The sequence below is a fragment of the Grammomys surdaster genome, unplaced genomic scaffold (assembly GCF_004785775.1).
Source record: "Grammomys surdaster isolate TR1022 unplaced genomic scaffold, NIH_TR_1.0 351, whole genome shotgun sequence".
NCBI lineage: Eukaryota > Metazoa > Chordata > Mammalia > Rodentia > Muridae > Grammomys > Grammomys surdaster.
The window spans coordinates 3,015,963-3,027,644 of NW_021604770.1; the positions used below are offsets into that span (position 1 = coordinate 3,015,963).

Sequence of the window (11,682 nt, forward strand, 5' to 3'; positions counted from 1 at the left end):
GAAGGAAGGAAGGAAGGAAGGAAGGAAGGAAGGAAGGAAGGAAGGAAGGAAAAAAAGAACTTCCAGCTCTTAAAAGACCTAATTATGACTCTTTATCAAAGAACCCAAAACATAAAACCTGTTTGTCCTACCATATAATGTGAAATACAAAAACAAATTACCCTAAGGGTGCTCTATTTAGTCTGTGATTTATCAGAGGTGGAGAATGCCAGAGAAACTCCTCTCAGGAGAGTCTCTGTTCCCTGCTTGAACACTAGCTTGTTGCCCAGCCAGGAAGCACGTTGCATGCTGAACCTTCTCACCAAACTTGATCATAGTTTCTAAACAGAGTGCAGATTGGTTGACCCTGTATGACTCTTAACAGGTTGCCTCCAAAAGTGAGGCCCATTCCTCAGGCCATCCCACAATCCTCAAAGCAAATGGTTGCTGCACCCCGGGAAGAATCAAGGACCTCACTCCTGCCTCAGGGAAAGGCCTCCTAGGAACATCTTGTCACTGCCTTGAAGACTTCACCCACTGGGGAGTCAGGCAAGGGCTTCCTGTTGCCCATGTAAGTTGTCTGAAAGGAGCCAGGCTGTCAGGATGGTCTGGAAGTACTGACTGTCTAAGTAAGGACGGGTTATATGCAATTGCTGTGAACAAGTAGCTTGCAGGCATGGGGCCACATGCACCCCGCCCCAAGGGAGTTGAGATTGTGTTTTGGAGGAATCTGTTCACATTTGCTTCTAACTCAGCAGGACTTCTGCAACACCTTTCCCACAACTCTTGTTTTGGTCCACATTCACACATGCCAAAAGGGACAGACATAGTTCTGGATACTGACAGCTGAGATTCAGAGGGCCCTAGATGCTGAACGTGGCATCTCACCCCATCTCTAGACATTGGAACTGGAGGTAGTGGATGCCAGTGGTGGTCAGATGGAGCAGTACATGACTACTAGGAAGATGACACCATGCCCACCTCCTGCCTGGCCACATCTCCAGCAACCACCATTCAAATAATAGCAAAACAACTAGCAAAAGCAAAATAGCTGGCCTTGTTCTGGAGGTCTGTAGCACAGCACCTTCAGTGCCTGGATTTGGTCTTCAGCCTCTTCTGATTTCCTTAGACAGTTTTTTTTGGTATCCACTGAAAGGGATAAGAAGTTCTGGACTACAGATTCTCTCTTGCCATTCTCTCTGAAAGCAGAGTTTCCACTCTGGAAGGGAGTTCACCTGATGAGCAAAATGTGCATCTCACACCTTCACACCAAACACAGAAACAAGCCTCAGGAAGTGTCTGCGGTTGCCACAGCCCTCTTACCATTGAAAGGGATGCATGAGAAAGAAACCAGTCCTGTGCTTGCCTCACAGATGTTGGAGGAGGCCTGCAAGATCAGCACTGAGCAGTAGAAATGGACCATTGCCAGTTGAACAGATTTGCTGCCAAGAGAGTACATTGACTGACCAACAATAGCAAGAGAGCCTTGAAATTCAGACTGGTCTTTAGTGACCTCATACCTTCCGCTGCAGGTACAGACTTACACTTTGTTGCAATGGCTGTCATTGCGGCCTGTAAGTACCATCCCCAGTTCTGTCTGGCTGAAAGTCTACAGCCAAGTTGTAAGCTGTCTACAAGCACAGCACAGGAGGGGCTCAGTTAAGATGCATGTGTGCACATCAGAAGCAGAGCATCCCCCAGTCCCTGGATGATTCTCAGAGCTCACAGCCCCGAGGTTGCATCCATTGACTGAAGAGATCAACTGTAGTCTTACAGCAGCCTGGGATTGGGCCCTCTTAAGAACAGCGTTCTCTCACCACTGCCCCACTTGGGGTACCTCTTTGTGCTCCCCTCAGCTCTGGCACAAAAGAAAGGGAAACAAAAAAACAAATTTTGCTTCAGCCTAAAGCTACAAAGGGATTTGCTACAAAAAGCAGAGCTGAGGTGGGGGTTGGGGAGTCTAAATAAACCTCTTCCCAACTCTTCCCACTTAGTGCTTCTTAATGCTTAACTCTGCCACCATTTTTTTCCAGGTCATATAAAAGAAGATGAGGTCACCTGACCTCTGCCACCAAATCACTCTGCTGATATGCCTCAGCCAGACCTTAGACCCATGGCATAGAGAGGAGGCCCTGGGAGGGCAGCCTACCTTCACCTTGGCCCCCTTGCTTTACCTACAACCTCTGGGCTGCCAACAGAGCACAACTTTGACTTTCTTCGATGTTACCGGAGAAGACTCACAGCAGTCGGGAGCCCTTTCCTAAAACTCGGTCACCTGGCAGGCTCAGCCTGGATTCGGCTGGATAGGAAGGAACAGGAGCACATTGAGTCAGGGAAGCACAGGACAGCTCCTGGCTGGTGGGGAGCCAAACCCCAGGCCCCAGATCCTGACCTCTCCTGCACCTGCCTCAGCCTGAGTAGAAAGCTTAAGCAATATTTATGAAGCTCCAACATAGGCATTTAGATAAGATGGTAGACACACACAAGCTCACACTCTTGGAACTCTGGTCCTGGGGCTGTGGCTAGGGTTATTCGCTTTGCCTTGGAATGTCTGAACAGCTTTCTAGGGAGATGACCGCTGATGACTGAATTGCCTCAGGTGTCTCTCAAGAGATAAGCTGTAAAGCCCTGAAACCTGCATGGCCTCCTACAGTATGAAGAGAGCTGAGTCCTTGGTGTACAGAGGCCTTGACTCGAAGACTAACCAGAGACATCAGCTAACCACCCTATGGAGATCTAGTGATGTCTCACCCACTCCTCAAATTTTGTAACAACTTTGCCATCTCTTCCACATCCTCTCTTCCCTGCCCACCCCTGACACTTACAAAAAGGAAATGGAGGCCCACTGCTTCCTGACAGAAAGCTGCTTTCAGATCCCCATCCTCTCAACCCCTATCCTCCCAACCCACCTGCTGAGGCCCTGATGCTGAGTGCATTGGAAAGGACTCTGCCTCCCTGTACTTGGCCCCCAAGAGGACACTCTCTGGAGAACCATCAAGGCCTATGACAGTGTGTTCTCTACTTTCCACTGCCTTTTCAGGGCAGACTCAAAGGAAGAGCTAGCCTCTCAGGGCACAAGATGCTCTTGGAAAGAATGTGCCTGGATGCCCTACTTTAAGAAGGAATGTAACCTACAGCCACATTTGTGTTGGCCTTGAATGGGAGGAGCTGGTGAGATGAGGACCTGTAGGATTAGCATCCAGAGCATGCTGGTTGTCAGGGAAGAGCAGCATGGGACAGAGATCCACCAGCCTTTGGCAGCACTACCACACAATGCACTAGCTTATGATGCCATACTACTTGAGCATGGAAATGCCAGGAAAGTAGGCAAAGGCCGAGAATGAACACTACAGCCCAGTCCAGCTCCAGCCATTTTTCCTCACAATAAGATTAAGTAGCCAACCACCCTCTCAATAAGATTAAGTAGCCAACCACCCTCTCTGCAAAGGCCCAGCCCAGCTGCTTGGTAACCCCAAATCCCACAAGACTAGAGTCTAGGAATCCTGAAAATGCCTTCCCGCCAATGGAGAGGGTTACCTTAATCCATAAATTATGGCTTCAAGCAGCAAACTAGACCAGCTTGGTGTCTGGCAGGACTGTGGGCCCAGCTGGCCTGCTTCTGCTTCCTTAGCAGGGCTGTCAGTCTTCCCTCACTTGAAGTAGTGGTTCAGGTTATCTCAAGTTGCAGGACACTGTTCCTCAGTAACGTGTAGAATTCTGTTTACTTCACAGGGAGACTTTGGTGATCTCAGGCTGGGGGGGGGGGGGAGGGACACCCTAACAGACATGGTCTGTGCTGACTACAGCATCCAGCCAGGGATTCAAGGATGCAGCTAAGTTTGTTCTGGTCACCCAGCCCTCCTAAACCCTAGATGACAGGCAGATGATGAAGAGTGTTTCCAACTATGCAGGCAGCAGCCTTTCTCCGCCTCTTGGCAAGCTAGTTTAACCACATCCCATCTGCCCCACACGTGGTTGGCCCCTTTGTGGTCATAAAATACATCCTTTAGAAGATGGCCATAGGAAGCAGAAACAGGAGAAGGGCACTGTTGCTAGTTCCACAAAGGATCCACAAAGGATCAAGGGAAACCTGGGAGAAGTTCTAATCATTCAGTAAACAAAATGCACCTGAGGCCTCAGAGGCAGAGGACAATGTTGACCATTCTAATGACAATACCCTTCTGTGGGTACAGCCTCACCACAGGGAAATACCCACTCTCAAAACATCACTTTCTTGTTAGAAAAAAGTCATCAAGTTCAAAGTGGGCAAGGGCCAATAGGTATTTCCCTACTGTATAACAACCAAGCTAAATCGAGTTATATTTCCCCAAAAGTTGTTTTGCCTAGTCACAAAAATAAAAAAAAAGTATTAAAATGTTTGCTTCTATACAAAAGTAGTAAACACCCTAAATTTTTCTCAAATATAATAGTCAACTGTAATTTTCATCGACTTTTCTAAACTTTCTTAATACAGCTCTTAGCTTCACAACCATTTTATTCTCCATGGTGACATCAGAGCAGCCACTATTAAATCATCTAAAACAGAAGAGGGAGATTTCCCTGGCAGACTCTAGAAATCTGGACACACATTTCCATTTCTTCCTAGGCACAAAAAAAAAAGAAAAGAAAAAGAAAAAGATGACATTATATCAAGAGTAGCCACTTTGTGATTTAAAAGAAAAAATGATGAAATTGTTGCATTTTCTGGTTACGGAGATCCCCATTCATATAAGTTCACATTGTAAAAGGAGAGAAGTCTTCATTTTTAGAATAAATTATACATGGATTATTTTCCCCTTTGGGGGGAAATTTTACAAAATGAAAAGGACTCAGATGAGACTCTGAAATAAATTAGCTGAATCTAAATTTTTGTTCTTCCTGGCTCTCAGGAATATCCACTAAGAACTAAGATACCTGTAAACTGTCCTGGGGCCTTGGCATTCAAGACAAGTGCAGAATTAATTCCTCTCCGAAAGCCTGAAGTAGAAACCCTAGCATACTGTTGAAGCGGTCCCCAGAGCCCTTGACAGGTGCAGTCCAGCTTGTTTCTATTTCCCCAGCCATTGACAGGATGCCCCAAAGGATGAACTGGCACTAAGAAATCAAACGCCTCTGCAGAACAAAAATTCTGGAGATGGGAGACAGGCTTGCAGCCTGCTCATTCCACAATGTAGGAGAGAGAACCTGCTTCCTCCAGCCCTGTAGGTCCAGGCTGTGTGTTTAGGTCTGACAAAGGCGTTTATGTGTGGCTTTAGTCCCCCTCACTCTCACACTGCCCTCCCCCCCCAAAAAAAAAAGCAACGAACACAGTGAAAGTCACACACAGGCCACCACAGATTTGATAGCAAAGCATAAACACTCATTGCCTTTTGGAGGGGGCTGTGCCTACCTGACAAATGGGCTTGGATCCTGGGCTGAAGCTGGTGGCCCCAGGCAGGACACTCAATCCCTGACAGCCTCCTTCCCAGCCTCTTAGGAAATTCTCTTGGCACAGTCCTCCACTTATACCTGTACAGTTGTTGTTCTACCTTCCTCCAGTCACTGCCTTCTAGAAGCTTCTAAACCTGGCAGATCCTATCCTATTCCTCACCAGTCTCCTCCATTTCACACACACCCTCAGGAGAAAACTATTTCTCCTTCTTTCCAGAGCATTCCTAATTGGAATTGGTTTTTTAAGTCAGTGTTGGCATTCTTTTGGATAAAGCTTTCTTTTCAAAACTGAGTGAGTCCCATATCAGACTTGTTTAGGAGATGAGTGCTTCCTCCCAAACCCCAGTGGTTCCTTACATTTTGAAGATACCCAATGACCACCTCCAGAGAATCTGTGTATTACAGCCCTGCAGTGGGACTCCATGTCCAATATCGGGAATCCAGCCGCCCCGCAGAGCCACACCGCCTCCAACTAAAAGGAAAATCCAATGCTAACCCGTTTCTACTTGGATTTAGTGTCAATTACTGCAACATAAACACAGACACACTTCCCTCTCCTAAAAGGGACAGAGGTTTGTATCAATGTTAGCAATAAGCATGACTATGACATCCAGTCGCTGCACACGATCTCTCTGCCCAAGGCTTTCAGCGCCTGCCATCCACAGTAAACATGTGCGTGAGTGAAGGAGTGTGGAAATATGAGTGTTAACTGTGTGCTCTCAGAGGCCATAGTCCGCCGTCCCTCGGGCCTGGTGACATGTACTCTTCAGCTAGAATCCTGGGCGGCGAGACCCTCCCCAGACCGCATGCTACCTGCAGCCGCAGGCCTCCACCACCATGTCCTCGTACTGCTTGTAGACCACGTTGTTGGCGGCGTCGATGTAGAGGATGCTGATGGGACTGAGCCGAGCGGGCACGCAGCAGGAGGCTGGCGCCGCGTCGGGCGCCATGGAGTTGAGCAGCGTCTGAATGATGGCATGGTTGGTAGGCTCCAGGTGCGAGCGCAGCGGAAAGTCGCAAACGCCCTCGCAGTGGTATGCCTCGTAGTCTAATGGCGCTATGATCCAGTCATCCCAGCCCAGCTCCTTAAAGTCCACATGCAGTGGCTTGCGACTGCAGCGACTCCGGCCTCTGCGCCCGTGGCCCCTGCCTACGCCTCCACTGCCACCGCCGCCGCCACCGCCGCCGCCGCCGCCCCCACCGCTTCCCTGCGCTCCCCGAGTCCCAGCCAGCGCGGTCTGCCGCCGCCTGCGACCGCCCGGGGTGGCTTTCCGAGACCCAGAGCCTGGTCCTGGATCCGGTGGCGGCTCTGCGGCGGCCCGGAGAGCGCGCGCCTGGGCGCGGATCTCCCGGAACAGACTCTCTTTCCTCTGCGTACGGGAGGAGATCACCAGCAACGCGCGCTCCTCGGCTGCCGTGCCGCCGCCGTCGCCACCGCCCGGCCAGCCGAAGCCCAGTCGTCTCAGGGCCAGTGGGCTGTTCTCCGAGCTTGTCACCGCTCGCAGCACCAGGCAGAACTTGCGGGAGGCGCGTGGCCAGCGACGGTGGCTCTGCACGGCATCCGTCACGTCGAACGCTTCCCAACGCGCGCTGTCCAGAGGCTTGGCGGCCCGCGAGTGTAGCAGGTGAGCTGGGCTGGCCTCGTCTGGGCACGTGGACAGCAGCAGCAGCGGAGGCAGGGTCGTACTGTCCCTGTCTGGCTCCGGAGACCTTCGGCGCAGCACGCGCAGCTCGGCATTCACCACCTCGTCGGCGTCGGAGAGGCTGGATACGTCGAATAGGAAGCTCTGGCCTGAGTCGGCCGCCGATTCGTCTACCGGGAGGGACAAAAACAGAAAGAGCAGGGTGAGGGTAAAACCGGTACATGCAGCAATGGGGAGGGCAGCTTGGCTTCGTTTGGCTTGCCTATCCTTGATTTAAAAAAAAAAAAAAAATCCAGAAAGGACCATAGGAGCCAACAAGCATCCCCGCATCTGGGTTTCCGAAGGAATGCTGTCAATCTGGCCCCGGGAGGTCGGGGGGAAGAAGGGATTCTTTTTGTCGCCTACACCTGAAGCTTTGGTTCTTCGACCACCACACACCTAAATAGCTGAACTGTGGGACTCAAGAGCATACCAACTTATCTCGTGACCAAAAAATTAAGGCTTGATCTTTAGTTCTGTTGCCTGCTCTGACATCTTACATTTGCTGAAATGGTAGGTCAATTTTCTGGGCAGGGGTGACCTGAAGAACAAGTGAGTCCAACAGAAAGCGCTCACAGGCTTTCCCAAGAACTTGCTTCGTATGGAATTTGCCCCTTACTGCTGAGCTGAGCGCCCCCAGAGAGCTGCAAGCAGCCCTGACTGTGCGAAAACGAAAACTTCTCGTTCCCTAAAAACACTTTTCCCTTCGGCTCCTTTTCTTCTCCCAACCCAGCGTAAACACCGTCACTGACCATGGTTTTCCGTGCAAAGTGGGCCCTGAGAATTGTCCAGAAACGGACCGCAAAAGCACCGCGACAGGGACACCCTCCGCTCCAGCCCACCCTGCCCCTTCAGCCAGGTTAGCAACAGGTTCTCCCAAGTCCTTAGTGAGCTTTCATTCTTAGTCGTCCTCCTCAACCCCGTTCTTGGCTCCTTCTGGTGCACTCTCGGCCACCAAGAAAAATAGAAAAGACAGCGGGACCCAGAGAACCTTCATGGAGAGATTAGAGGACGCCATGGCTGCCACAGTGGAGGCTTGCTTATTCTTTTGCTCTAGTGTGATTTATTTCGGGCTTGGGGTTTTATTTCTGGTCATGGGCCTTTTTATTTTGGGGTGGACTCGGGCAAAAAAAAGAAAGTTTAAATTCCACCAAAGAGTAGATAAGGCGTTGCCTTTGAAGGGGGTCATATGGTTTCGTTTTGCCCCATCGGAGAGACCATGAAAACTCCCCCCACCTTTGAGGATTTGTTCAACCATGGACGCCAGGCCCTCGCGTTCTAAGTCTACAATCTGGGTGTAATGTGCTGCCTCCAGCAGCTCTGTTCTAAACTGAAGAAGCTGTTAGCAAGCTAGACAGAGGTCCTGGGCTATATTCCCAGCCCCTGCTTTTCCCCCAAAGACCCTCACCCTGCTTCCTCGGCCTTGCTATCTCCCCAGGGAGGGAGAAAAGGTGACCAGCCTCTGAGTCTTGCTGGTCAAGCAGAGCTACACAGGAAGGATTTAGCTGGTTCTATAACCTTGTACACTCAGCCAGCCCTAACCAAGTCTGATGTTTCTGCTACGTTAGGCCCCTTCCCTTTCTCTCCCTATTAGCAACTTGGGACCATCCTATGCAGGGACAGGTTAGGAGTTTTCCCTGATTCTGTATACCGGGACTGGAATTTCCTGTAAGGATCCCACCCTTGGAAAATGCATGCTGGTCCTAAGTGCCCCTATAGAAGCCATAGGCCCTCCTGGGCCTGAGATTTCTATGTATGAAACAAAGCTGTCTCCGCATACAGGCTGTGCGCTGAGTGTGCTTCTGAGATGGGTGGTACGCGGTGACCACAGCCTGTTTTCCCACGCTGGTATCAAAGGCCTGCAGACGCCAAAGGCTGCCTTGCCTTACTTTCCAGCCCTATTTGCCTTCCTTTTCCTCCTGATTTTCAAGCTAGATCTTTGACTGGGCAGAATTGAGGCCAAAATTACTTGCATTTCCGCCTGAAATTAGTTAAAATTTCCCTATCTGTCTGCTTTAATGACTTCAATGGAGATTAATAAAAGCCAGATGACAGACACACACTGCGACTATCCCACAACCCCACCCACATCCTACCTTTGGAGGGCCCGACACAGGGTAAAATGTGATGTTTAAGCTCCAGGCATTCCTATCCTCCCCACACAACCGAGGTCCTGGACTCGGGCTGTTGGGGCCTACTGCCACAGAACACAGGCGCCCAAATTCTCTTCCCATACACAAGCCACCATCCACCCGAAACGGCCTGCCTGAAAGGGGCCCTCCTGATACCGAGAGAGGACATTTACTTTAATCCGATACCAGCTCCTCTACCCTGAATTCCCCAGAGCTTCAATTTGTGTATAGCCCCCAGCCATTCAACCCCTCCCCACGCCCACCCCCGCTGGAAACTACCATCACTGCTAGTCCCTCTTGGCGGGAACTCAAAGGCCCCAACTCTTGCCCTTCTTTCTTCTCCCAGGGCTCCAGGCCAGAGGCTACACTAGACCCTTCCCCAAAGAAGCAGATCTTGAACTCTGCTCTGCTTGAGGGGAACCTGCCAGCTCCTTCTAAAGAGCATCCCCCACCCCTTCAGCCCTCGAAGACCAAGCCTTGACTGGCACCACAGTCCAGGCTTAGGGGTTCATGTACGATGACTTCGACGATGACGTTTTTCTCTCTAACACCTGAAGATAGCTATAGGGACCATCGCTCAGGGTCGAATGGAGCAGAAGTTTGCCTCCCTGGCTCATCTCCGGCCAGGAGCAGACGGGATGGGCTGGTGCGCAGAAAAGCGTAAAGTACCTTGAGCTGCTTGGTCTGTGAAGCCGGTGATCGTGTCCACGCGGTCGTGCCCTGAAGCTGCCGCGGCCGGAGCCCTCCCCGCCAGGCTCCGGTAAAGCGACATCATGAAGTGGTGTGGCACCACGGAGCCGTTCCTGAAACCAGAGCCCGCAGCGCGGCGCACAGCGCGGGGACCGGGAACCGCAGCGGCCTGGAGAACCACCGAAGGGCCTGAAGCCGGGGCGAGGGTCCGCCCGCCGCCGCTGCCCCCGGGGCTCCAGGCTGCTCCTGCCCCCGCCGCTCGGAGCACCGCGGCAGCTTCCAGCCCGTCGCGGGGACGGCAAGCGCTCAGCAGCCAGAGACACAGCGCGGCGGCAGCGCTCAGGTCCATGGGCTCCGTGGGCCGGCCGGCCGCGCGACACGGGTTCCGTGGCTCCGGGAAGTCCCCCGACGCCTTTTGAACATAGTGTTTAATAAAGGGGGAAGTGTGCGCAGCAAGCCGCTGCCCCCCTCCTCTCCCACCCCACCCCCGCCCAGCGCTCGGAGCAGCGCCCCCTGCTGAACGCTTGACACGCAGCGCTGAGCCCCCCAACTCAGGCCTATCGGGCAATGCAGGGTAGAAGCCGCCTCCCTTCCCTGTAGTGCCTGGTCACTGTCCTTGCCAAGTGAAGGCCACCCGCCGGAGGCTCCCGCCACAAGACCGTGCCCCGCCTCTCCTCCCTAAGGCGCTGCGACCCCCCCCCTCCCCGCCCCAAGACCTCAGCGCTCTCCTTGGCTGGAAGATGGGGCGTCGCGCGTACCCGCCCAGCTTCCTGCCCACTCCTCTAGGAGAAACACCGCCCTCCCAGGGATCTTGCGAGTGCTAGGGATGCCAGAACCCGGCCAAGACAAGACTGGGCCCCTCCCATCCAGCTTTCTCGCCATGCGCCCCCTTGATGGATGCTCATTAGGAAGCTACCAGGGATGTTTACGGAACACATTTGGATGCCACTCTCTCCAGTCTACAGCCCTCTGAAGATAACAGTGGGAGGCCAGAGCAAGGGAGAGGATCTGTGATGAAGGATGAGTGGCTGGAGGGACAGATGGGCACGGACCGACTGTCGGAAAGGAAAAGCTTTGGGTGGGCATCTTGAGCCAAAGCAGGAGCCGAAATCTTAAAGAGCTTAATGAGCTAGGAAGGCGGGGACTAGCGAACTCCAACGCAAAGTCGGAGCAACCAAAAAAGTCGCAAAGCAACTAAAGTGCTGACCGTCTGGTGGAGCGGGGAGCAGGCGACCACATTTCTTCAAGGTCTGCAGGGCAAAAGGCAAGAGGGCTACTGGTACGTTCGCGTGCCCAGAGGCTGGGCAGCAGAGCCACGGAGTAGCGCTCTGTTACCAATGTTGTTACAGCACCCTATGAGCATGGGTAGAAAGGGCCACCTCAGGCCAATGCCTGGGGGACACCTGAGCATGCAGATGCTGGGACTTTTGTTTGACTAACTTCCTCCCCACCCCTGCTCTGAGGAGGGAAGTCGCCAGCATGTGTCGATTTAGTTCAGACAAACCCCAGAGCAAGAATGTCCAGAAAATAGACAATCAACTGTCAGGGGCTTTAAAAGCCTGGGCCCCAAACCCTCTACTTAACATTACTCTGGATACCAAATTCAAAATCCAAGCAGGGTCTGTGAGTCTTCAGGTCGAGGTGCTATCTAAAAGCCTCTTCCTAATAAACTATAGCCCAGGCCTTATACTGCCACTCCACTCTCCAGATAGACCTAGACAAATACACACACACACACACACACACACATACACACACACACACACACA

General features: G+C 52.1%; 1 protein-coding gene across 3 annotated transcripts; it reads right to left on the reverse strand.

Moving 5' to 3' along the window:
- Positions 1-5,905: 5,905 nt before the first annotated feature.
- Positions 5,906-10,277, reverse strand: Gdf7 (growth differentiation factor 7). Of its 3 annotated transcripts, XM_028779403.1 has the most exons (3): positions 9,893-10,262; positions 6,605-7,222; positions 6,219-6,565 (listed from the first exon to the last, which is right to left on the reverse strand). In XM_028779403.1, the coding sequence occupies exons 1-3, from the start codon at positions 10,260-10,262 to the stop codon at positions 6,219-6,221; spliced, it is 1,335 nt and encodes a 444-aa protein (XP_028635236.1). The 3 variants fall into 3 exon arrangements, with proteins under 3 accessions (XP_028635235.1, XP_028635234.1, XP_028635236.1); XM_028779402.1 differs by having other exon boundaries at positions 5,906-7,201; positions 9,893-10,277; XM_028779401.1 differs by having other exon boundaries at positions 6,203-7,222; positions 9,893-10,277.
- Positions 10,278-11,682: the final 1,405 nt, after the last annotated feature.